Genomic DNA, 27952 nt, shown 5'->3' with positions numbered 1-27952 from the left:
ACGGAGATAGCCGTTGCATGGGTGGCCACCGATCTTAGCTTAATCACCGAACGAGTGATCGTATTCTACGCTAATTGATTGGCTACAAGTCATGCAAACCGCACTGCTAAAATGTACAACGATTTTCATCTCTAATCGTAACGCCATAACGTTAAGTTTTCCTTTTTTTTTTTGTTTGCATGCAACATAACTTCAGCGCGGGTAGAATGACTAGTTGCTTTTGTATCAGTTGCCTCCAGGTGAAGCCGTACAATCTAAGCTGTAAAAATTAACGTACAAACTGCTTGCATAGTAATATAAACTACTTCATGTTCTACGCCCGTCATGTACGTCCGGTTCGGAAGCGGTTAGACATAATTTTTTTTCTAAATTAAAAGCTTGAATAGAAATATCCCTAGACAGATTGAACCTTATGCGCCAAAGTTTAACAAGCAAACACGTTTCCCAATGTGCTATCATGAAAATGGCACAGGACATGTAGCACAGGACATCAAGCTGCAGACTGCGATAATGTATACGGTATAGAACTGGGTAGCGGATGTTGTCTGTGGACATATCTACCTAAGCATAGATAGATGGTGAAACGTGGCATTTTTCCACTTCTACCCATAAGGCTATTCTGACAATTAGTCGCCGATATTTGGTCTATTCATATAATGCCTATTTTCAACATGTGGTGTATAACTCTAGCTGCCTCATTAATTTATGATAAAATCGTTTTACGTCTTCTGATCTGTGCTTACCTCTCAGGGATGCTGCCGGATTCGGGTTTGATATGGCGGCGGCTACCGAAGGTTTGATGTTTGACAGATGAGTCAGTAGATCATGAAAGAAATTCTGAAGCTGAAAATACACCGAGACAATTACAAAATATAAGAACTGTAACCGCATATTTCAGGCCATATTGTTAACATGCTTGTTTTAGGACAATTGGTATGAACCAATAGCTAGGTTTTTTTTACTCGACCTATCGGGAGCATTACAACCGTTTTGCATGTACAACCAACAAGGCTGAGGTTATATTTGATCACTGTAGAACTAACAGGGTTCAGACAATAGTGATAACGATGATAAGGCAACAATCAATCGTGGGGCATTTCGTTTGGTAAGAATTTTGCTATCCAAAAAACGATTAGGGTTATTTTAGCTATTTTGGAATACTTTTAGGCTAGCTTATTCCGTTGTCTGTTCCTGTTCAACAATATTAAGATCGCTTAAGCGGTGATCTCTATTTGGGGAGGGCACATTTATAGGTCTGCATTGCATTATACAATCAGCCGTTTTCAATGAACTCTAGTTTTGCACGCCGCAAACACCTGATCTTTTTTCTACCATCCCCGTTATCAGTTTGTAAATAATTCACCCACACGTGGAAAAGAGGCAATCTACGAAACTAAGGATTCTTTTTTTTTTTTTTTTGAGGAAAAACACAAAATATTCAGCTTTTCGAATTGTCAATTTTAGAAACATCATCAAGTTAATAACATACATAATGATAATACTTTTGAGTCCTTCGCAAACCGAATAAATTCCAAACACCGTCGGAGCCATATCGATGGGACGTTCGCTGCTTCTTCTCGCGCTGCAGCAAATTATTTAATTTGACCAATGAGTGGGTCGATTGTGGCTGGCATTATGACAGATGCCTCTCTTACGCAGAATGGTCTGTTTTTTTTTTTGTTTATCCTGGTATTTTCCATCCAACCACGACCAATGCCGCGCCTGCCTGCATGCGTCCACTGTTTCCTTCTTCCACCGACCCCAGAAGCAGGTAGCTACGAGGACGAGCAATATTCACCTAGCGCTTGCAGAGTGTCTTGGATAGCCAATGTGGCAATTGAGATGGCTATATTTTATATGATTTTTGGAAAAAAGGACCAAGAAAAATTAGAGATGACGGTGATGCATTGTGCGACAGGCCGAGAGGCTTGGATGCCGACTGCTGCTATTACTGTTTACAGGGCTCCGTCATGGTACACTTTATCGCCCTATCGCAAAGCTTTTCTCTACCATAAACGTGGCATAACGTTTGACGATTCTGCAAAGATCGATCTTTTTCGTTCTTCCCAGCCTTGTATTTCTTCCCCATTCAAACGGTTCAAAACCTTTTCACGGCGGAAACAAACGGAGAAAAAGATAATGTTTTTCTCATTGTCATTCTCTCTTGGCATGTTCATTTTCGTTTCGTCAGTTTTTTTCTTATCTCTAACATTACGCAATCTCATCAAAGCTAAACCCTAATTTTTAACGAATCGCCTGGACCGACTCAAACAAGCCGGCTGCCTCCGTCAGTGTTGCTGAAGTTGCCAGCGTGACGATGTAATGGTCATTCTGCCGTTGAAATATTTACTGCTCCTAAGAGAACTTGAGGTCTTTGTATGCAGCGGTTATTGCAGCGACCACTATTTCCCAGCGTACATGATGCGTGACGGTGGTAAGCAAACTGAGTCGGGTGGCGGCAATCTGGGAACGGCTGGCGGAAGAAATCGATATGGTGTGGCTGCAAAATGCAGAAGTTTAAGACGACAGCTGAAAACAGCAAGTACAGACAGTTACGAGCTCTTATATACATATACATATATATACGAGCTCGAATATATGTTTATTTACGTGCGTGTACGTTCGTGGTTAGGCTATCAGCCACAAGCGTCAGAGCAATAAAGACAATTATACAAACCTAGAAATGAATCTGTTTCCTGGGTAATTGTGGGTAGACGCAGCTCTCTTTGGTAGCTGCTGCTAATAACTTGCTTATCGTATCTTTTACAAAGTTAAAAGAAACATTTCCTAGAGAGATGACTAGTCGCGGAGGAGGCCCAGGTTTCCCTCAGGCCGTCACAGAGTTCATGAGCTTAGTACTATTGGATTTTACAAGTCACTAGTTGTCACTGAGTCGGTAGTCCACGGTGTCTTCAACATACCACGACTGGCGACGTGGGCGTGATGACTTAAACAGTCAAACCTGTAAGAACCTTGGAGATGGACTGACAATAGTGCTTAAAACACACAATTGACATCGCATAGTGTGGCGAGTCGTCCGTTTGTCTGTACGTTTTTAAGTCTATACGTAGGTAGTAGAGTGCTAGTTAAGGGATGAGCTGAAGAAGTAATACATATCTACGTAATATTCATATATGTATGTAGCACTTTCAACACGGCTCTGATCCTTATGAATACGAATGTAGTGAATATGTTGACTGATAAGCCATCTGTAATTCTGATCATCTTGTCAATGCAGATTATGAAGTGAAAACGAATAAAATTTTATTCGAGTCATCGAAATGACTACGGAATCGAATTCTATTGAGACGTCCATTTCTCTGCCAGCCCAAAAAACAGATCCAAATGTGTTTTTGCTTTTAATATCTATGCCAAGGTGACGCGGCCATAAGTTTATTTTAAATTTTTTTCAAAAAAATTTACAGCTATTACGAAGAAATCTGTTTTTGTAGACCGATTGCGTTCTATATTTTTATTGCGATCCATCTGTTCTGGACGATACTGTTGCCTAGTATAAACTGTAATGGTGGATTGTTTGTATATTGAAACCTGAAAATGAGCGTTCCTGGTTGAGTTACTATCGCGCTTTTTGCGTTGCAGTTACCGGAAGCATGTCCGAAAAATACATGAATCTAAGGCGAATTCGAATTTAAATAGGTTTTGGAATTGTATAGCCAAAAGAGGATGTGGAATGGGAAAAAAACCTGTTTTCGAATAGTATGTTTTTCAAGTATGATGCATTAAACAGCTCTATTAGGTATAAGATACGTCAAACTCGACTTTTCAATCCGCACCCAAGAGTGAATACATATCAATGAGCAATATTCAAATTGAGCTGAAAAGGGCGACCTAACATTTTTGTCGAATATATTTTTGCTAAAATATCCCGTTTAGGATCATTTGCGTTGATCTGCGTGTAAATGCCTTTTGGCTAGAGACCTAAGAAGGATTTGTTGGATAGAAAAGGTGGCCTAGGTTGCCATCCTCATAACATAAGTTTTCTCGGTTCGTTCGTCCGACGGAAATAGCTTTTCGGAATGAATACAAGTGTTTCTCTGTTCCCTGTCGAACAATGCATGTTTCCTTCATCGAGCGCAATCCCCATTCATATGTAGGTGTATTCTATACAATTTGAGCTTAATAAACACTTTGTCGGCCAGCAGAACAAAACAAACACTAGAAAATCATGCTATGCAGGCAAGCAGCCCAAATAGATAGGTTCGTAATTGACACACGCAGGAGACAAAAATGTCCTGTTTATCCTATTCAAAAAACAAATCGCTGATTCAAGCCCCTAGCGAACCAAACACGTAATTTTTCACAATAGATAAAGACATTATCAGAAAAGAATCACCGTTGAAGCGTAACCTTTTTGATACTTACGTTCACTCGGAGTTATTATTTCTTAGTGAAGGTGCCAAAGCAAATAGACTCTGCAGGTCCTACAAGAGCGAGTTCCTCTACGTAGCGGATATCAGCAGTCAGAAGCCAGAGAATCCGATGCACCCCCTTGACTTGTATAGCCATCAGAATTGACGATGTATAATATTCGTTTTGCTTTTTATGTTATCCATTATTAGACTGGTTGTACAGCGGTTCACTTTCGCATCTGCTTTCATATCAAGGTCGCTTAATTACCTTGACTGTAATATAATTACCTCAGCCCACTCTCTAATACCCAGAGTCGAACTGCCAGTCGTGCAGGTACCGGCTTTTCTTGGTGAGGGCTAATATTATTTTTATACATCCCTAGACTACTCTGTTTCTAGGAAAATTCAAAGATGAAAGAATAGATGTTGGGCTCAGATCGGTGATGCTTGCCTGCAAAATTTTATAGAAGGGAGTCAAAACTAGCTTCTTCTTTTGCTGTCTGTTCGGCGCTAGCTGCTGTGTTGTTTGTCCATCATATTCTCTTCGTCTCCTGTGAACTAAAACTGCTTAAGCCCTGAAGGCAAATGGTCGTATGACAGAGGGAGAAAAGAGGCCCCTTTGAGAGATGTCAACTTCTAATGTACTCTATTATGCCCGCCGAAATTACAACCAACTGAGACGAGGAGGGTGCTGGCAGAGCCTTGCTCCACGTTATAACACGTTATTGATTGAGATCGATCAACGTGACGTCGAAGGCCTTATTCTCACGTTCCTTATAAGTTTGAAATAATCGCCCTGTTTGGTTGCTATATGCGTTATAGGCGTAAAGCATCTCCGCTCTATGTTATTTGCTGTTTCGGACCGTCAATATCTAATATTTAATATTATGAATAAGAGCTTAAAGTAAATGTGATATGCATACACGAATTCCAGGCATGGAGCCATCTTGCATTTTCCAAAATACAATATGGCTCACAATCGGTTTGCCTTACGCAATCCGCCACATAGACGCCGATGGATCTTTGTATAGAGGTACGTGACAGTAACCCTATTATTCTGCTAGACTGAATTTCAAAGTCATGCGTGCAGGCCTATCATTGACCGAACAGGCCTGAAGTCGAGGTATCATTGTGCCAATCGTCATAGTTCATCGGAGTAAAGTGTGAAGAACTATTTCACATCGCGAAATATCACAGATCACAGATATGGCTTGCCAAAAATAGGTTTCGAATATGGCGTACGGTTGGCCAAACGAGAAATGTATTTATCGTCGAGTATGACGCAGAAGACGACTGTTGGAACCCTATTTTACAGGCAGGTTTCTGCTTTAAAAATAAAACACAAAAAATATAGTTATGTACTATAGTCATGTCGAGGAAGTACCAAAATTGGTCTGGCAAAGAGGACATTTGTTTGACTGGATAATTGTCAACTGTCGTTAGCGCAAAGCAAGAAAAACGGATATACCCTAGTCCGCATCTACGTCTAGCTTTCAAAAAACTATGCGATACGCACTTCCATCGGTAAAAATCATATCTCTACACATTTGGAGATGGTCCTGAAAATTGAAAAAATAATTGGTATGCGATACCGCACCATCGACGTCACTCGTGTTGAGAAAAATACAGAGCTCAGAACCTCAGTAGCACTAATAAACCTAGTTTAAGTTTATAAGAACGACAAAGCACACAGAAATTAACATTGAAACATACATGGAGAAGATGGAGATTATGTGTGCGTACTGCATAATTCAACCGCTTTACTCCCACCGCTACAAATTTCGGCCATCTCTGTTGTTTATTCGATCGGGCCTTTGGAGTATTACGACAAATATGGTTTTTTCATTTTTGCTGTCCTCAAACTCACTACTCTTCTGTCAATCATGTTCTCAGTAAGGCTCACATTGGGCTTGTTATTTATATGAATCACGTACATGGAGAGCGTATAGGAATTCTCTCTAACCTAACCTATTATTCATTGGCTTCGTAAAGTTAATGTCTCGGGCAACACATTATACGAATACATAAGGTTCATATATATATATATATATATATATAAGAAAATGAACTCAAAGAACTTATGTAGTTCGTAATACATAGCATTAGACGGAGATAGCAAGTGGCGATAGTTCAATCAAAGCGCATATGTGGATGGTAGTAAGATAAAATCTTACGAAACAACTTACTGGTGAAATAAGATATATATTAGAGTCTTTATATTTGGTGTGCTTGTTTTTTTTGTGACAAAAAAACTGTTCCATCAGTGCTCTCATAAATAGCTCCACGAAGCGAGTAACAGAGGAAAATGGATATAGAAGACGATGGTTACTCGGCTCTGTTCCTTACACATACATGCATCCAAAGCCCAATGGGTTCAACCAAAACATACATTATGGATCATTGTGTTATATTATCGATTGCCTATCTCTTTGTAACGGGAGCCGTGTACTAAGAGAATATTGTGGTTCGTATTCGTTTGTTCTCGTATTTGTATTCACGAAACGTTTCTTAATCTGTGTTTGAATACAGACATTTTTTGCTTCTTAAAGGTCTCATGTTCATTGTCTTCACGAGGTTCTAATATCGACCAGATAGTAGCTAGACGACCGTGATAGTTTAGAAAAACCTCGCGCACGCAAAGCGCTTTATGTAGAAACGGTGTTAGCTATATGGTGCGTCGATAGCAAACGCATGGATACTGTTTAGCTATCGTACAATAATATCACTATGGAGCGAACGTAAAAAAAAACGAAAAACGTCGTTTTTGACACCTAGTCCCGTTGTTAATTCGGAACACTTTAGGTAGCGGCGAAACATTCTCTTTACAGAAGTATGTGTGATTTATGCTTTTATATTCCAGGCGTACTAAGTTTATATATATATATATATATAAATATAGCGCCAATAAGGTCATTCCAAGGACTTGTTTATACCGTAAAAAACGTCAACGAAAAATTAAAAAAAAAAACTCGCGCTATGCAAATTTGCTATTGCAGAAAAAGCAAGGGCAAACGTAGATACCTATATAGGTTCTCTGTAAGTATTCAGTTTTAGGATATTTTTTTGACCCACCCTCGGCCTGGAGTGTCTTACAATCACCGTCTGAGTCAGAAAGGCTTTCAATTGGGCAAGAAGTAACTGTCATAGCCACCTTCCTGTAAATCTACATTTATTATGACTAAGAGTCCATTTTTTCCTTAGAATTGATTTATTTCTATCCATACCTTTGTACTCCCCTTCCATCCGTTATGTACTACAGTAGCTATAGGAAATACATGCCTTTTAACGCATACATGCGCTTACGCTTAGCACCTGTCCCTCGTTCCGTATTTCTCCCTGTTAGCTACCAGTAATTTTTTCGTGTGACAGAAGCATCATCCCAAGAGCAACGAGCATCGGCAGTAAATAATAAGGTACAAATAACTGGCTATTGGTAAAATTTTTCCTGAACAAAACTGTATACTTGATACGTTTTTAGCTCTAAATAATCCCCTCAACCTTGCTTCTGGACCTCCGTTGGTCCTACTATATAGTTTATTTCAGTAATTTAACTCAAGTATTACCTATCCAAAATGCTTTGGGATCGCCTTTTTTCAAGTCTTCAGGAAATTGCAGGGCTCTATCGTCTTACCGTTTCCTTTGAAACCGGCCATAATTAGTACTTGTAATAAAGAAAACGTCCGCTGTTTCATGTGTTCATACTTTGTTGTGTATAGTAATGCGTGACGGATCTCGCCCGAATTGGCTGAGGATCACAGCAGCTGGCGAAGAATCTTTTCAAAAAAGTCTTATCAGCACGATATTACATATGCTAGACTAATACGTTCGCACGAGATCACAGTCTACAGCGCCAAATAAGCCATATTTCTTCGTTCGTAGCATGGTAAGCTGATCTTCGAAACGGAGAAGATATATCTTAACGAAATGATTTCAGGTTTATCGGTTGAATTTGCTTGGAGTCGGTCGAATGGAGCTTGGAGACTCCCTTTCATCATATATATACTAGGTGGCACTGTTGGATAACAGAGTCGTTTACTCTGCTCGTATCTAATGTACTCGTAAGTTTAGATTTTATGCTTTCACTTTTTAAGTTACGCTTCTGTCTGGTCTTCGTCTATAAATCTATAAAATAAATGACAGTCTAACTTCACCTGCTTTTTTCTGGTAAGCTCCTTTGATCTGCTAAAACGCACAATCACTATTTAGATAAACTAGGAAACCCAATACGCTTTTGATTTCCAATGCAAAATTGTGCTGGGTCGAAGGACACAAACGGGATTTGCGGCGAGACTAACCAATGGCCACCTAATATCTCAACTTTCGACAGAGTAATGTTATGTAAAAAAAAACAGAGCGCAATGTAGCTTCTCAGCTTTGAGTTAAATATACGTATGTAGCTAAGTAGCATAGAATTAGCACGTGGATCGAAATTGAGCCAAGTTAGCTACTGTGGGGTACGGTGAAAATGTGCTATTTCTTTTACTGCGAATGAAAATTATGATAAAATTTTGCTCAAGTCTCCTAAGCAGTGATCCGTGTTGACCAAATGCGACAGAGGCTCGATAGGGCAACTTTCGTTATGTCCCTAAATATTTATTGGTTCAGCCTTTAATGTGGGCTAGACTGCTATGCACAAGAAAATGAATATCGTAGAAAGGGCATAACTCTTGGCAATTGTGCCACAGTCAATCTAGAACTTAGTGTGCATATGAGTTAGTTCTAATGATAGTAATAATTTGGGGCAACCTGGGTCTTAGACAGGCTGCACTAGTTAATCTAGACTAACTAGCCCCAAAACAAGTCCCTGTTCTCAGTCGTTGTTTCCACATTCTGTTGCTCTCGACTCCGCTGTCCAGACTACGTTAATCTCTAGAAATAGCTTTTTTATAAGCTATTTCTTACTTAAGCAACAAACTTGAAACTCTGATGGCTCGACGAGGAATTAGAGCTTACTAGTGCTCTCCAGTATCACAGATAATACATACAATATACAATATATGCATATTTTTCCTCTGATAAAGGAACCAACATCGCGTCCTTTTTTATGTATTTAATAGTTGACCAGAATGTCACAAAGTTTTCTGGCTCAATATCCTACATTGACTGGACCAAGTTAAAAGTACGGTGGCGATTAGCTTCTAGGCCTGCTTGTTACAATAAACTAACAGGTCAGTTTTGCAATGTTGATTGCATGCTTAGCTAGAACCCCCCATTAGCAACAGTAGCAGTTGTAAAGATTCTCGTTTCTTTTTTTTACTTGACTGAATGAGAGAAATTTCAGGTTTTTTTTGTGGCCTAGGAGATTCAAGCTTTATCATAGCGTGGTTCAAAGTAACATTTGAACTTTGTAAAAGTTGGCAGTTCTCGGCATCAGTAGTCTCATTAGACAGCTAGCTACAGAATGATAATACATTTGAAGGTCCTACAAGTGGAAGCTGGCAGCATAACATTTCCATTGATCAAGTTTCTGGGTAATCTCACTGTCATTTGTCTTACACCTTTACTATACAATGCATTTAAAAATCTCTTGTACCCTAACCGTCCTTAGTGTAGTGCTATCGTATTTGGATCGTAAAAGTGTGGGTTATAATCGGGCCTGTTGTTATAGAAAAGTTCTGGACGCTAACATGTGTCTAAGGCGCATAACATAAGAATTTCCACTTTTCGCCTACCCGATTCCATTGTCTTTTTCTTGTAAAAGAAGATAAAAATCCAGCTGAGCGCTGGTCCTTGAGTTCAGGATCAGCCGTTTGTTTTTCGCGCATTGCAACAGTGGAATATAGCAATGCGCAGGAACATTTGCTCTCCGCGATATGTTCAGCACTCGTATTAAAAAAATATGTTAGAAAAACGCGCGGCTAATGTTTGTATGCAGAAAAAGTTCCAAATAATCTCGAGCGATGCCAACAAAGGACACTCATGGTCGAGGTAATATTCGTCACGTTTACTGAAACGCTAGAAAACTTTTTATTTGTTTATCTCATCTTAAATTCTGCAATTTATTCACTGTTGAGCGCTAAGTAGGGCGTGGCATACAAACTGTTAAGGGTCAGCACCTGGTTATGCTTACACACACAGCCGTTTATCCTTTCCAAATCACTATTGGTTCATATAATCTAGTGCAATAAGTCACAGAGGAAAGCTGCCATTTCCGTTCGTCCATGCGTCTCACGTTCTTCCATTAACTTCAACCGTCGAAAATTGGGGAAAATGTGTTTGTTTCATCTAAAATGAGCTCACTATGAGCCTTTAGCAAGGCTTTCATCAAAGCATTTTCATCAGTTGAACAAAATCCTAAGTTGAGGTGGCAAAAACGTGCTTGACTTATAATCGCTATAATATTTCGGGTAGAAAATAGAAAAAGGTTAGAGAATAAAGTTTACCTACCAAGCTTTACGACGAACTAGACAATCGGCAGGCTCTTTCTATTCCGTTCTAAATAGGATGATAATTTGGCATTTTCTCTATTGTTCTTGACGATAATGAACTTTTCGCTCTCGTTAGATCTAGTACCTGCTTTCTTTGCAGAAGGCATGCGTCCAATCTGTTTGTAATTTATTACCTTTGAATCGTTCAATAAAAACAATGCATAATTGGTAACTGCGACGTTCAATATGTTGGCGTCGCATAAATGAATAGATAAAAGTTACCTTTTGTTTTTCTCAATAGGGCGGATGCAAATATTTTTTAGAGTTTTTTTTTTAAAACAACAGTTTATGACAACTTTTAGTTCTAATTCATCCGATACCTTTTTTGACGATCTTCAAATAGCCAGTAATATTTATAATGAATTTCAAAAAGTTAACATCGTCGTTTGGCGAACCTTTCAAGCTGACCATCATTCAAGTCATAAAAAAAAACCGCTTAAGATAATGTGAGTGACTGCAACCGTACTTCAGTTATGCTCAATTCGGAAACAAGCTATTTTTGTCTATGTGGCAATGCAGAACACTTCAACACCACCCTATTATTTCAACATCATAGACAATAAATTGAAACAAACTTAAAGTGTGTTGGACAACGACCAGTGTAATCCTGTATTAAAGCTGCGATCGATTTAGCAATGCACGGCTTTGCAGAGCAGCTGTTTCTCGCGGAAAAATATAGAACTACTGGAGAGTGACCGAGAAAAGCCGTTAGAGGGACCCAGAATTCCCGTCTCCACTGCTACGACAGCACCCCTCAGGCAGCGGCGTCTGGCCAGTTCCGCGGTAACTTTCAAGACGATAAGCTGCTGTTTAGAGGGACGTACAGTATAGAATGTTTAATTTAGCGAACCGCTTGTATTGAATTGATGGAATGGTTCATGCATTACACAGGTGAAATAGTAATTAACGGTTACTAGAACATGTTGGCGGGTGTTGAACTAACATTTCGATATAAAATCTACGTATCTGGCTGGAATTGTGCAAAGGCGCTTTTTCCAACGGCGGGTAAATCAAGTTAAACGTCGTACATGGGCGTGTTCATCGAATGAATTGGTTGAGCCGTACTTTAGACGAGCCTTGAACTGGCATGAGTGTACATATAGGCACTTACTTTCATCTGATCTTGTTCGCCAGCGTATTCCAGACTCTGAAATATATTCCACGAACATCGTTTGCGGATCTCCTGACGCGCTAAGTAACGTCGATACCACCGCTGTATGAGCAAGGCCGCTTTCATTGCTGAAAATTGCAATCAAAGATAAACGCAAATCTGTTGATCTGTTTTGTATGCGGAACTATTTTACCTCGTATTATAGCTGATAGCACTTATTACATATACATACGTTTCACATCTTTCGGGTAATGGGGGCGTATAAAAAGGTGACCTTAACATGGCGTCATTTATTATAGGCTAGATAACGGAACATCTGTGTTCAATCAAGAGATATATTCCTCACTTTAGAATAATGCATAGATTGACATTTGCTTTAGAAAGTGTATCATGTATATTGACATGAGCGTTTCAATTTGTTGATATCTAGTACAGGATATCCTGGTTTGACTTGTGATTCCTAGTTCTGATCTCGGCCTATCCCCAATGCCTGGCAGCGTCAGTACTAAGTGCTTTTTTTCAATACGAACCGTTCCGATTTTCCGCGTAAATGCATTACCTACGCTCGCTTGCAGTGAAAACAATGGTTCCATAGGAAATATAATTACTAACCTAATCAATTAGAAGTGACAGATATGCGAAGGCGTCAATGAAATGAGGCAGGTTATTACTGCGAAAACAGAAGCTAGACCCGATAACGACGAGCAACAAATGTTATTTCCATATTATGGTCTTCACTGTTTTATTGAAACAACTTTTCGACACAGATAATTATTAAATTTGCGAGGTCAAGCACACACATACATAGTAACCAAATTTCATCAACGTGGAAACTTGTTATTAACATAGATCTATGTATGTTTCTTGTTTTACGTTTACAATTGTCCTACGTATGTGGCAGTCGATTCTACATAAAGTTCGTATTGATTTCGTATTTCTACCAGTTTCAATGTCCAACACTAATTGTTCAATATATATCACATCATACAGCCCATGAGCCATCTCACGGCCTGCCGGTTCTTCGCGGTAGCACAATAAACAAATACAAAAAGGTTTGATCAGTCAAGAACTTCCTACATATTCATATTAAGCATCTTTATTGATGACCTATCGTAAATTTGCATGTTTATGTACGTCCAAACTCTAGTATCCGAAACTGGTGTTACCGGCAGGACGCATCAAAGGTATCAACGCCAACTAATGTTTTTATACGAAGTACGCATGCAGCTAGTAACTGACGGAAGATCTACGAAGGATTTTCCGAGCCGTGTATACGTGATGACTCTGTAGTCTGTCTGGCATTGAACCCTGAGACTTTCGTCGTGTGAGGTTGCTTCCGTCGCAGTGATTACTACCGCATATTACTTCTTCCTCAACAGGGATTGACTTGTTCTACTTAGCAGAATAATTTACAAAGCATGTAACACGCTTGGCCGATTCCTACCAAATAACAATAGGGGATTACTCTGCTTGAGTTGAAAAACGTTATTGCTAAAAACAAATTATTAATGATTTTTTTTGGCATTACGCAGTACGCACACGATTATTATACATCTCATAGAAGTCAGTTGGTGGAGAAAGCGCAAAAACATAACATACAATAATAAATACGATACATTTATATTTTCAAACTATAATACTGTGTAGGATACAGACGACCCTCCTTTGTTTGTTTCCGTAATGCAAATTTTACATACGTTCGGCAATATCCATTCTGTAATAGTTGTTGATATGCGTGCCTTTTAACTGGCAACGCTTTTTGCTACATACCTTGTGTTGCATGTTTGCATACATTCATATATATTGAACATAGTCGCACTGCAACAATCAATCAAACTCATTTATAGCTGGCAGTCGGTGCAGGAAAGCCTTTCTGCAGACGCAACGGTCCAGCGGTCGCAAGAAATTTTCAAACAAGACGATATCGGCAAATTGCCAACTCACGAAAACAAAAAATAGAGCTTGCTTCACCGATTGTTCTGGCTAAATTGAAAGGGTGTAGTGGGCCGCTAGATTGAGCTGGTACAACTACGTAAATTGCTATTACAGCAACCATTAGCACAGACGGCGCGGCGGAACGCAGTTGGCATGACGATTTAAGTAAATCTGTCGCTGTGAAGTAAATGCATAAAGGTAGTACAACGAAGTAGGTTAGCCTGATGAGAAGCCTAACCGAAAGTGAGTTCTACGAGACCCAAGTTGAATTCTTTACCTGTTGCAATCATGCCTGTATCATTTCCTCAATAGCTGACGGCACTACGAACGGTAGTTCGTGAGCAGTAGCTTTTACATGTAATTGATCTTCAACATAGATTCCGCGACCACGATACTGCCACTACTTTTTCCCTGACTGTCCAGGTCTGTTGGCAAGGCTTCTGGTGACTATTGGCGAAAGCGGTAAATCCTGACGACTGATCGTGTGAAGGAAACTCGGTTGTGATAAGTATCTTAATCAAACACATTTAAAAACACAAAGACTGGTAGCTTTGTTCGATCACGTTATCAAAAGCTGGCTCCGATGTTGTTTTTAGTCCAGTTATTTTGCTCGATTTTTTACTTCTTCCACTTGATTTTAGATCTTATAGTGTGCACACTGTTCAAGCAATTTGTGTACTAACAGGTACGCGTAGTCAACGTGCTTAATAGCTCACAGTTCGAATATGTGTGACGACTGTGCTTAGCATACTGGAACGACAGTGGTACCTATTTCCAGGACCGCCTTACAGGAAAAGTCAGCGTCTGCAACCCATTCCATCGACGTACCATGTCAACAACTGCACCGTCTTCGCGGTAAAAATTTATTCTACATGTGCCACTGCTGGATAGATATTTGTATAAGCGTCTTCTGAAGTGGTCAAGCTATTTTTCTACCATGATCTTGCCGAAACGCTGCCCAGTTTGCGGTACTATTGTAGTATGTGGAACATACATACACGATCGTGGAATTTCAGCAGTTTCCATCTATAATTTCGCTTTTTGCAGGTGTCATTTTTCCTTGCAAACTCTGTTGCTAGTTTTTTTTTCATTAGCCGAATTAGTCACGGTGTGTCCTAGATGTATAATAATACAAAGGAAGTCCATACTGGTTGGCCGAAACGGAACAGAACATGTCCTAGGTGTGAGGCTTCAAGCAGACAATAGATGAACAAGGCCGTTTAAGATTGTTGCTTGTGCACGTAAACAGAAAGTTCTCGAGTTAATGACATTTGACATAATCGGTTAATAAACAGTGACCTGGGAGGCGTGCATCGTTCATATGAAAAAGTAAGATATCGGTTTATAGTAACGGCTAATAACAGTTATAACATATACACTCACACGATATGTGCGTTGTCCTGTCACTGTGAAAACAGAAGTGTGACGTCAACTTACCTAAAAATGTTTGTATCTTATAAAGAAAATCCCGCATAACTTTCACCAGGATGGAATTGATTTTCCTATTCACCCGCACTGATCTTCTGAATCATCACCTGATGCATAATCTCTAGAATCACTATTCTATCTAATGTACGATAACTGTTATGAAGTCTTCTGCGTAGGGTAGGCTGGCAGGAAATCAAGGTCGTTCAAGGGTGTATTTCTCTCTATTGCATTGTTATTGTAGCATACAGACAGATGTGTGGCCTCAATAATAGACGCCTTCAAATCTAGCCAGTCTATTGGCATGCGTTGGATTAATTTCGAAAGTAACTTTTTCCAATTTTTCTTTTACAACAAAAATTTCCAAAAAAAACAACATACTACATTTATTTCCTTTGCAGTTTACCAGATCGGTGATCATAGTTACCTGACGGGATCAGCTTGAGACTTCATGAGACAGGCGATCGGAAGCTTATGTAACAGTAGCTAGACGCGAGTCGATGCTAGACGCGTTTACACATACTTACCTAATGTAAGGTTAGCGACCGCGCAATCATTACATCAAAATTCGCTTTCAGCCTCGTTGGTTAAAATCAGCCAGGGTTTATTACTGAGTATCATGGTGCGATTTGGGTCGGTTTTTTTTTCAGGTACCCGTTGCCCGAATCAGGAATATAACACTAATGGCGGCTAATGCATAATTATCGCGGTAATAATAAACTACTTACATTCAATTATTGAAGCAAAGGTCATTTTAATATGTAGCAATGTAGATATGGCGTGAATCGCGACTAACTCTAATGATTGAGATATACATGTGGCATACGACGAGAGAAGAGATGCAGCTAACGATGGTCAGCAGTTTGACAGGGTGACGAAAATAGATGGATATACATATGCACAGCAATGTGGGTGAAAACTACATTGTTAACAAATGACTTGACCGTGTCACTCGTCATGTTCTGTATGCACTACGGCACGGCGACTGTGTCGAGTTGGATGTGCTTCGAATATTTCGGTTTTCGGCGCAGTGCATTCTGTCGCACGCTATGAAATCACAAGGGGTGGTTAGGTACTCCATGAGTTCTATTTCGAATTTAGCAATATATTACATTGTGAGAAAAATAGAAGTACAGATACCTGTAGGGCTCTTTCGCGCCGCTTGCTAATAAAATCAACTATCGATTTATAAGTGGCGATAATGTTTAGGTTTTTTTTTAGCGTCACCTTTGCGAGGCCAACAAGCTAGCCAAGATAAATAGAATAAGACTATTGTTTGTCCGTTTCTTATTGTTTATACAATGAGGTGATCCGGGTTTTTCAGTACTCGTCGATGCTAGCGGCAGAATTTGATCGGTGAGAATTTACTAGACGTTATCGGTTCGGAGTAATGCAACGAATCGTGTAGTTGAGACTCACATACATTGACATATTACCGAAAACAATGTACCTTCTGTGAAGAAGCACATAATGCGAGAAAATAGGTCATGTTTATGTTCGCTTCGTATGTAATTTTTTTTTGAAAATTTCTGGTAATCGCATAAAAAGCGGATTTCTCAAGCGTAACGAATTACTCATTCAGTAGATATTTACGAAATAGAGTGTAAAAAAAAAATCACTGAAATGGAATAATGTGCTATCGATTACATTGCGCAGTGGACACCTTTTGAAAATCCACGATGTTTACCACAGTACCTATTTTGTGTGCAGGTACACGTATTCAGGTGAATGTTCTTCTTAATTAGCTAATTTCAATTTTCGCATAAAACTTTAGCGTTATACGTATGAAGATATTTTTGTTTATAGTTGATTGGCGAAATGATGTTCACCTCCAACTGTACATGTTCTGCGTATTTTAATTACATATTTCCATTTTTAGTTACCGACTCCCAGCTGTTCTCAAATAGGAGAGCGATGATATGTTGGAGCAGGTACAAAATGTGTTGCCATCAATTCATCTTACGTAGCCAAAACTGTATAAGATTTATGAAGATGATCAGCGAGGATGTTGGGATTTCCATATAGTAGCCTTATTATTCTACAAATAAACCTTAAGGCTAAGGAATCTATAGAAAGCGTTATTCTGTTAAATAAGTAAATACTGCTTTACATTTGCTAAAGGCAGTACCTCGAAAGTCAAATAGTTTAGAACCATGCAGTCAGACCTGCAATATACTGTTTGCCAATGTCGCCGAAGCCTGCGCATTGATCTCTGCTAAAATTCTACGTATCTCGCTTGCATCTACATAAGACGTATATTTTCCACTTCCTTATTTAAATTCTATATAAGGGTTTATAGATAAGTGCTTGTATATTACTCAATCCTCTTGCCATAGTCAGTGTATAGCACATAAGGCCTTGAGGTAAACTTACGTAGAGTACATAACCCTTGTACAATATCATTCAAGGACATAGATTCCCAAATTTCACGCCTGTTACGAAAAAGAGACTACTTGGCGGACGGTAGATTTGAGTGGAGAAAATCCGACAGGACCGAGAAAAAACTGTTTGTGGTACACTTACCGACACCCTCCGGCTTGTGGCTTTCCTGTACATTCTCCACCCTGGGAACAACGACCGAAACCATCGAACGCTTGCGATCTTTCCGTTCGATTTCACTGAATAATAATACGGCGTTACCAGGCATGTCGCGGGTGCGCCTCATTTCGCGATTGCATCCGACATGCTGAATACACTCGTTAACATCTGTCTTGCAACACGGCCCACAATTCCAGGTCATTCGTTTATATGGATATGGCTCACACACAAATAACAAATTGTCCGTTAAGATTGACTGACGTCTATGCAGTCTAGCCCAACAAGCCTGATATCACTTGCGCTAACGTCGGTCGCGAATTTACTCAGATTTAGTAGAGAAGGAAATAACACACGACCAGCAAGGTACGTACAGACATATAGAAACATGAACGATAACTCGACGTTAATGGATGCGTGTAAAGATAGCATCTGGCAGCTGATCTCAATCGTGAGCCGTCGAAACGAAGGTGGTGAGCAACGTTAAAGAGAAAGGTAATCGCACAAGCTTCCTTAGCTGGCACTGATAGCTCGAGTATTACGGCAGTGCCAAGAAGTCCTTGGCCTTTTCTTAAATAAACAGCAATCGAAGGGTGGCTGGATAGACGCGTCCGGTGTTGGCCGATCGGTCGAGCTAGTAGCTCAGCTTGACCTAACAAAAGCGGTTGAAACGTTAAGCGTCCGTTACTTGTGTGCACGGAAGTGGGAACTGCGAGTTTGCCAAATTAGCAACCACGAAGGGTCATGCACGTTTCGAAAGATCACCGACAGGTTGCACTCTCAAAGAAACTCACGCCATACTGCACGCTCATCAGTTATCGCTCGATGTACACGAGTCACGTAATACTAAGCGAGATCAGCAAAGTTCGCTAAGGAGCATTACTTTGAAATAAGTCTCATATGTATTAGACAGCACAGGGCAAACGTCGACGAACGCAGGCATCTCGCACATAAGCTCTACACGATAGCGTAACCTACCGACGCTCACACATGAAAAGGCTGCTCTATATAACACTCAGCCGGTAATAAGCACGAGTTTACATAGTCCGCACCCCACAACCCGACCGGTGTACTCCTAGTTCAGACCTAGGCTTGCCAAGAGGCTTGCCAAGAGGCTTGCCACGACCTGTTCAATGGAACGAGAACGTAAACTCAGCCAGACAGCGCTCGTCGCTTCAGACTATGTACCAATAGCTGTTCGTAAATGCGTCCTCTCCCTTCACGACCGTCCGGGGAGGGTGGATCAACTCGCCGGACGACTCGGGGCCAACGTAGGATACGAGACACGCAGCTGGACACGACATGCTGCCCTTTAAAACCGGTAGAGCCATTGCGGTTACCATTCGTCGTCAACCGCAATAAGAACCCACTTCCGTACACTCTCAGTAACGATAGGCAAGAGATAACGTGAGAGAAATAAAGAACAAGGATGGATAAGTGTAGTGCACCGGTACGTAGCATTACATCGAAGCCGCCGCTCTTTTTCCTAAGTCGACGAAAATAATGCCAGCGGGGCAGAACGAGCTCTTTTCACGCAGCGAAACAGCCGTATAACAGATGCACAATGTGGCCGTCACCTTTATTACGTATAGATGCAACAGTTAACGGGAAAACGCGGAGTAGCTGTACAGAGCACCTAATGGTTGGAAAATACATCTTCGCCACTTAACGTGACGCGATATGAAGTGCTATAGTAATGGATGTGGCTGTTGTAAATATCTATATTTATAACCCGCTAAGAAACACCACTGTGGGCCACACATTGTCACATTGATAAATATGTTCATCTCTGGCTGCATCAACTATGCGCCATAAATCCAATGTTAGGAGCAAAGAGGAAGACAAACTGATGTTACTGTGTGGCAAAGTTTCACAGGTGTTAATGGTACACGTGGCAAACATACACAAATGCATCTTTATAGGTCAGCAGATTTGTTAGTTTTTCGCCCCTCAACATATTAGAAGCAGTCCTGTGGCTACTTTCAGCGATGTGACGTTTGGTATCACCCTTTTTCGAAGCAGAAGGGCTAGCGTGCACTCCGCGCTGAAAAAAGAACGTTGAAGGGCTGGAAAGATAGGCGTTGATAAAAATCGATTCTTGTCAAGAGGTTTGGCGGTACAGCTGAGAAAAGGGACGGGTATTACGGCTATGCGCGCGAAGAACAGGTGGAGAGAAACACTGCGTAGCGATGACGCGTGAATCAATAAAGTACGATAGAATGGCCATTCTCGATCGCTGCTCGGTACAAACGGTTATCGATGTCTAGAGAGAGCTGAGAAGCTAGAGGCGTTTACATGCTCGACAACTTACTCAGAAAGGAACCGCCGAACATTTGTGTAGCAGCAGCCCGATATGTTTCTTGGCCACAACAGATGGCTCATACTGAGTCCGAGCTATATTTGGGTGCGCTTGAGGCTAAAAATAGCTCTTTATAGCGTATATTGATCTATAGTTTCATAGATCAAAGAGTTCTAAACCAAGCGTCGAGTGATGTCTTGTGTCAGCGCTTCGTACCTAGCATTCGATCGGCGACTGCACGACGAAATGAACTGCAAAATGGTGATTACGTATGATCGTACACATTATCAAACGCTTCATACGCGTCGTTACTTCTGATGGCTAAAGTAAATATTTGAGTTCCCCAATACTATAGACGCTGCAGGAAATTGTTAATGAAGGCCGTACGAGACGCGGAAAAATGAGATCTAAAACCTATTCATAGCCTTAATCTAATAAAGATCATGGTATCTTAGAAAAAAATAGTGTGCCTCAGCCAGGTGCGTAGAAATCCATCATATTTGCGTGAGAAAATAATTTTAAATCTGGTGAAATCTAGTTTTAGACAACTGTAAAAATTGCAAATGATTTATGTTTAGTTTTTTAAAACGTCGTTTTCAATGTTTTCACTGCCAGCTCCTAATATTGGTGGATCAGTCCAAATTGGCAGGAGAAATCTACAGCTTTACCGAGCGTCCTAGGACGTTGAAAGGCAAGCATCCTCCGGAGATGTTTGCCCAGGTGTAGAACTTCTCATAACGCGCGTCCCTACTTAACCGAAATGATTTCCTAACTCAAATTAAGTTGAGATATGGCCTATGAATTCGTAGGCCTTCTACCAATTGGAATGGACAGATGGGAACTAATTGGGAATTTCCTTTCAACCAGAATTTGGTATAAACCTGCATTGATTAACGCTTGAGACGTATGTATCAATATTCCATCCGAATAATGTAAACATCTAAGGAATTATCGAATTTTGTCCTATGCGGTTTCTGACGAACGAGATAGTACGATGGATTTTATTCACAGTTGTGCTTTGCCAGGTGGAACAGGACAAAGGCTCAAAAGCTAATACCATTAATTATTTATGGAAGTCGAATGGCTTTCTTTTAGCACATATCTAAGCATTACTTATACTATTTTTTTACAATTTGTTCATATTATCTGTATAAAGTAGCTTAAGACGGGAGACTAGTTCGCTTGCTTTTCAAACAAGCAAAGTATAATGTACAGCCTTGTTTCGAACTGTAAGGATATCAGAGTAACTCAAAGGAAAACGACCGCGCTCGTTAGCAAACTTATAAGGGCGCAGTTCAGAGGATACGCCTTCATTATGTGCATATGAAATGGAACAGTATCTCTCCCAACCAGACAACCACATTATGGAGAAAAGATCAACTCGCACGTCTCTGAACAAAGCGATTGTGCTCAGGTGTTGCCTTCGAGCATTACGGGACCGAAAAGTTCCGATAATGATTACTTTTGCATCATGAATTGCCAGGGAAAAGATAACTTATCTGTTCCTAGATGAAACAATAAATATCTCTGCGATGGTGTAGCGGGTAGCGTGTGGTTCGAGTGCTCTGGGTTCGAATTTAAGTGCACTCCCTTTGACTCGTACTGATGGGGTGCCTAACAGCAGCATCGGATGTAAAACTCCAAGAGGAACTGAGTCAAGAATAAGCATAGTAAGCTCGACAATAATATGAGGCGCTTGCTTTTGTGTTGTACTCGAATAGTAAGAGCTTCCACGATACAGCCACATAATATGGCGCGTCCTAATGTGAGTGGTCAGGTAAGCGTCAATGCGTAATGGAACAACCCTTGCTGGTGTAAGCACTGAAAAAAAAATGAGATTCATTGCATAAATCACTACTTTTTTTTCGGTTAGCTAAGGGGAACTTTATGCTGCATAATGCCTTATTTACTAAGGTTAGAAAAATAGTATCTCTCGTCGTTATTGCGCTCCATCTTAATATACTTTATGAGATGCAACAGAAGGACCTTTGGACGTCTGATCAACTCAGTCTAAAAAAAAGTTACTTAACCAGCTGAGCCCTAGCAATCAATTATTTTTCATTTTTGACAGTATTCGTGATTTTTGGACGCAGGCCTTCAAAGTACCAAGCGGTCACGTTACTGCTGTTCCCTCTCCAAAGACCTATTCTTCTTTATGCTTTTTGATTATTCATATTTAATTCAGCTTTTACGCCTTTGCCAAAAGGTTCCTTTAAAGACTAACATTTTGAAGCCTATTTTACGTCGCAAAAAGTCTAAAACGAAAACGCTGTTTCCCTTAGATGAAAAAGATATGCCTACGGTCCCACGTTCAGTTGCTTAAATGTTATTTTTACAGCCTGCCCATCATACTTGCCTAATTAATAAGAATCTTTAAGGTCACACTCCATTAGTGGTTTCTGGCGACCAAATCTGTACCTAGTACTTGGCGTAGACTGGTGAGGGGTATACAACTATTTAGTCGCACAATGATTTCGAACAAGCCCTCTATTGGAACCGGTCACTGGTCTGCTGAGACTCGGCATTAGGCTTACTTGGTATGTATATATACCCAAGTTACCTTAAATAATTGTCCCCTTTGGATTTTAATACGCGTCAATCGAGTAAACTGTTGCATAGTGCATCGCGAAAAAACTTGTTATTGTAAACATCATTTTACCATGACAACGACTCCGGTATGACAGGCTATCCCACGTGCGAAATATGCTCTACGTTTAAAGGAAAGCTAAAACAAATCTGGAAATTGTGTCTGGTCTATCATCTACATTCTACCAATCTATCGATCGATTTCTCTAAAACGGTGCTGCGTTATCCACAGCTAGGTGTGCATTCCACACCTAGGAAAATTACAGGAACATACCTGCAAGGTTTCCTGTATTTCCTGCATTAGGTAAATAGATAATCAAAAGTTCCTATATCCCTTGGTGTGTACTTACCAATGTTACCCTGAAAGCTTTTAAATGTTTGACAACAGGTGGCTGAAATGTTTATTTTCTTCAGGCCAACCTTTTAGTATGCATAACGCTACGCATAGGCCTAGGCAATGACGACAAACCCTTCTCTGGTTCTAGATATTGCAATGAAAATTTCGAAAAAATACCTCTGTATTCCTAGCCAGCATCCGAGCTGCGTCAGTGAGTTCGCTGATTCACACATAACGACCTTATTGGCTCCCGAAGGAGAAACCGCTGATCATGAACACGTACGAGTATACCCTTGTACTTCTCGAAAACATAAAAACATGACTTTAATTTACCTTTAATTTTGTGCATATAGGTTAATTTTTCTTGGGGTCCTTAATTGCACCGCGTCCCTACATAACTAAAGTTGATAAAAGACTACACAGATAATCATACAAAAAGGCTATATGCGGCTCTTTGACCTAAGGTAGTAGGATATCTTCTAACGTCAATGACCTTTATTCTAACAATGTTGGGAGCTGGTCCGACGTTTGCTGACGGGATCTACGCTGAAAATGGAAAATAACGAAGTAGAATTGTAAGAACGTCGGAGTTGCGTGTAGCAAAAACTAATACTTCATTTAATGTATATGTTGTCTTTAAAGTCTTATTCCCTGATTGGCCTGTTCGTGGTTCAACACGAGCCTCGAGAGAACGATTCTAGCTCATACGCGGCTCTTGATAAAATTACTCGGATGATCTCTTCATGCATAATCGTTTATGTTAAATTATGGATACGAACTTGCTCACGTTGTAGTATAGGGGTAGACAAAAGGTAAGAGGTGCAGCAAAAAACGTGTATTTTTTTGTGTGGTGGTTTTGGAAAAATAGGTCATTTGGGTATTGACTTCTGCAGAAACAGGAAGTGCTGGCGATCAGTACGTTACTGTAATATATACAAAGGGAAAACTGTTGTTTCAAACCCCAAAAATGGAATAACTATTTATTCAAGATAGACGTAGAATACGAGGAAAAACGTTTCTTTTAAAGTATTCTTCCATAGATTAGTATCAGTACTAACATGATAGCATGATACAATGATTCAACTATGATACGTATACAAAGATGTTGCATGAGCCTATAGACAAGCTGCTTGTCGTAGTTAAAATTTTCTTTTTGGGTACCATATAAATAGAATTATCGGGCAGACAAGACATTTGGAACGTTAACAGTGTTACCGCTTGATAAAAACTATTCGTTATGCCGGACACTGGACAAGCTTCTTCGACGGCGTGATTTATTCTTCACCCATTCAGGATAAAGAAAGCCTTCTACTAACTAAAGCCCGAGATTCGACAGCGTAAGACGAAAGGCGCTGATGTAGAGTATCAGAAAGCAAAAAGTAACCGTTCATGGATCGTTAAGTCGTGAGCAGCATAGCTACGTTTAGGTGTCAGAAGCATAGCGCAACAGTCTTGCACTAGAATGAGCCATTACTGTCAATTTACGTACAGCAAAGTTTGGGTAAATGCGGCAAGTTAAAAGAAGCGGCTGGAGTTTACAAGTTCTTCTCAAAAGCAGGTCTCAGGAGTGCTGAAACAGGCCCATATGGTTATGACAGCTCGTTTTAGTGCAAACATTCTGTGCCAGGTGCGGGAGGCCTATACGTCGTTACCTGCTAACTTGTATGGGCTTCATCGCCACTGTATTATACTAAGTAAATATTAAGTCGAAATCGTGGTCGGCAGGCGGGTACTTCTTAAGTTCTAAAAGTTTTTGAGTTTCGTCGTCTAGCTAACTCAAACATCATTTTTTAGCATAGGTGACGAAATTCAAAAACTTTTAAAACCTAACAGGTATCCATCCAACGAAGGTGTCAATTTATTCTCGTAGCGCGCAATGGTCGCTGTTTCAAAAAACATTAATCACGTAAAGTTATCAAGAACTTACTCGATTATTATTTAGATATGTCGAAAATTGTCCTTCCGAAGGTTACGATATTATTAACGGACTATGTGGAAAAGCTAAACTTTTTTGTTAGTTACATTAAATCGACCACTGAACGGATTTAAGTCGAAACAAATAAAGCATATATTAATTCTCTTCAGCACCCTATCATAACAATTAGTGGAGAACAGTTCATCCAAGTGGGACTTGATGCTCATAATTTTGAGCATTATATATGAGGAAAACGGAACTCAATGGTTAAGTTACGTGGTGATGGTAGTACAACGAAGCTAGCGTAAGTTCTTTTTAGGCAATTACACAATGATCGTGTACACTGGCGTAGTCTATGGTTCCTGACTGTGCTATTCCTGCATTGTAATGACAGTGATTATTACTATTTCACCGTTATTTCCGTTTTCCTAGTTATCTTCTTGATAATGTTTCTACCATGTGTTAGGTGTTTGCCAGCTTATTATTAAGCAACTAAATCAAATATTGTAAAGTCTGTGTTCGTAGCAGTGAGTAACTTACGGTGAGAAATAGATGTTTAACCAAAATCGTAAAGAAATGGCGTTAGTCACCCTCTTTCGAAACTGCTCAACAGTAAACCCACTTTTCGTTTATGACCAAACTGCCTTCGGACAAGAATAGGGGGACGGATATATAGACAACGAAGCCGTGGTCGTTATAACCACGTTTTTGCGGCCATTAGGTGGAACACATATGCTTTCCGCGCCCTGGTGCATCTATCACCGTAATATTGGTGCCAGCAAGTGAGTAAGCTAGCAGCCGACCCACTACCCAACTTACGGGCGCTCCCGAACCGCTCGCGAATGGCTTGGCTAGTCATGAGCGCTTACTATATGAGCTCAGCTCTGACAATATTATGACAACCACACACGGCCGCTGTCACAATGTACGCAGATGGGAAGAAGCCGACTTCGTCTGGCCAGACTTAGTCTTGCTGAACAGGAGCTGAAATGAGCGCTGTGGCGACAGCCATAGAACCACGAGAAGCGACTCATAATATTTTCTCTTATGCCTCATGTTTTTTTCGCATTCGCTTTCCTTCTGTCTCGTGCAGGCAGATACTTTCGCTCTCCACTACCACGTCGCTTTGGATCTGCTGCGGGAATACAGACCAAATGAATTACTATCAGGACAACGTTAAATACGCATTTTAGTCTAATCTTTTTACATACGTGAGTAGAGAGAAGCGCAATGGCGGTGTTGGTACTTCAATGACGGCCTCTATGAGGGCGAAGAGGAGGGTGGCGTCGTCAAAGCCGAGCAACAGAACTAGCACCCAACAAGCAGATGTAGCAGAAACACGTAGACCGTGCGCTGTCTGGCCTTCCGCGAAAGAATGCAAAAAAAAAGGGCAAAAAACGGAGGATATTTGTCCGTTGGTTGTTGCTCCCTTAACTTCTGGGTGTCTGTCGATGACCGTACTCTCTTTAGACACAGAAGATAATTTTTGCGCGCCCTCCGGAAATAGGTTGACTCAGATACGGTTTAGCCGGAGTGGACCCGTGTTTCTCTGAGGTCGAGATTTATCCCCGAGGGCTATTGTTGAAACCAAGCCTACTAAGGTGGCTGGAATCAAGTCTGAATATTGCAAAGGACATGCACAAATAGTGAAGCCGAGGCCAGTCGGAAAGCTCAGATTGGCTGTCTCGACTACTGAGCTTCTGGTAAGCATACTCCACAAGCCCCTTCTCACTCTACTTTCTAGTAGTAATGCAACCCAAATCTCCTTGTCCTTCTCTTTTCCTTCATATCTCTTTTTCCATCTATTCCAAATAATAGCAGGTTCCGTGCCCAGAATGGCTTCGCTGGATCAAGCTAAGCTTTGATGCAAGTACCAGCTAACACGCGGACATGCGCGGTAAACGTAGCCAGATGTCAACTACAAAGGCTTCGTTGAATAAGAATGAACTAAGAGCCCGAGCGAGCATTCACACTCAGAGCATTTTACGTGTCATTCCAGTTGACTTAGTTCGTGAATAGGGAACTAGGCTACCTCGAGCGTAGTGTTGTTGACAGCAGGAAGGCCGCTATTGGAAACCAGATGCTTGCGGCAAGAAAATGGCGCAGACAGTTCGCGCGATTGATGGAAAGCGAACAAAGAAGGTAACCACAAAAAATTATACGAGCAGGATCTGGAAGGACTTAGACTATGCCGGATTCTATGTATGTGCGCGTAATGTGAACGCCTGATAATTATACAATACGTGGCTGTTTCAATACGTGACAACAAAGAAAGATGACGCAGGACCAGTAAACCCGAAGCTAGAAAGATATGATTAGAGAACAAAAAATTGTAGTTACTAGAATTGACCTTTAGAAGAACTATTTAAATCTGCTGTTGCGGAGCCCACAGTATGAAGTACTACACGATTATATGCTATGATCTCTTAAATAAACAAGAATACAAGAGATACTAAGCAGACTGCGAAACGAGATCTACAAATGGCAAAGGCCACATAGCGCTCCCAATAAGGGCCTTTTCAAGATTACTAGTGTGAATAAAGGGGGAGAACTCAGACACAACGTTGCCTGTCTATACTTCAGGGTTAAAATTGTCAACATGGATTGAGTGCACCTTCATTCGAGCTCTATTCCAATTTCGTTCGACAACTCAGTTGAGATGACTATCACAAATCAACAAACTGTAACAACTTTTTAGAACGGGTAAAGCATGTCGTTGAGGCCCGTTTTGCCAGCTGGCTTTGATATGGTGCTCAACAGCGGTCAAAAAATTGCAATCGCTATATGCCCCTAAAATAAATGCCCTTAGAACACTGTCACTTGGTAACTTCAGTACTCTCCGAACACAGCATTTTTTTAGTAAAGATAGTGATTGTATTCGGTTGCAAATGTCGCGTAGATACACAAGTAAAAAAACAACACTAGAAGCTGTAGCATGGTGTTTTTTTGACCAAGTAACATATACATCGGATAATGCATGTGATATTACTAATCAGCTTAAGGATATCAGA

At 40.5% G+C, this 27952-nt stretch overlaps 1 protein-coding gene across 6 annotated transcripts in view; it reads right to left on the bottom strand.

Moving 5' to 3' along the window:
* The window catches only part of rdgC (retinal degeneration C), a 141037-nt gene that overhangs the window by 32177 nt on the left and 80908 nt on the right, over positions 1–27952 (bottom strand). Inside the window, exons 1-3 of one of the 6 annotated variants that reach the window (XM_022849608.2) lie at positions 17793–18988; positions 11910–12037; positions 744–843 (exon numbers count right to left, since the gene is read on the bottom strand). In XM_022849608.2, the coding sequence (XP_022705343.1) occupies positions 744–843; positions 11910–12037; positions 17793–18009 (445 nt within the window). In that variant the 5' untranslated portion in view covers positions 18010–18988. Of the gene's footprint in view, positions 1–743; positions 844–11909; positions 12038–15997; positions 16336–17792; positions 18989–27952 lie in introns of those variants that run through there. The other 5 variants (XM_022849619.2, XM_022849612.2, XM_086972226.1 and 2 more) reach the window with 5 other exon arrangements.

The sequence above is a fragment of the Varroa jacobsoni genome, unplaced genomic scaffold (assembly GCF_002532875.2).
Source record: "Varroa jacobsoni isolate VJ856 unplaced genomic scaffold, vjacob_1.0 scaffold_152, whole genome shotgun sequence".
Taxonomy (NCBI): Eukaryota; Metazoa; Arthropoda; class Arachnida; order Mesostigmata; family Varroidae; genus Varroa; species Varroa jacobsoni.
This window is presented reverse-complemented; position numbering and strand designations above follow the sequence as displayed.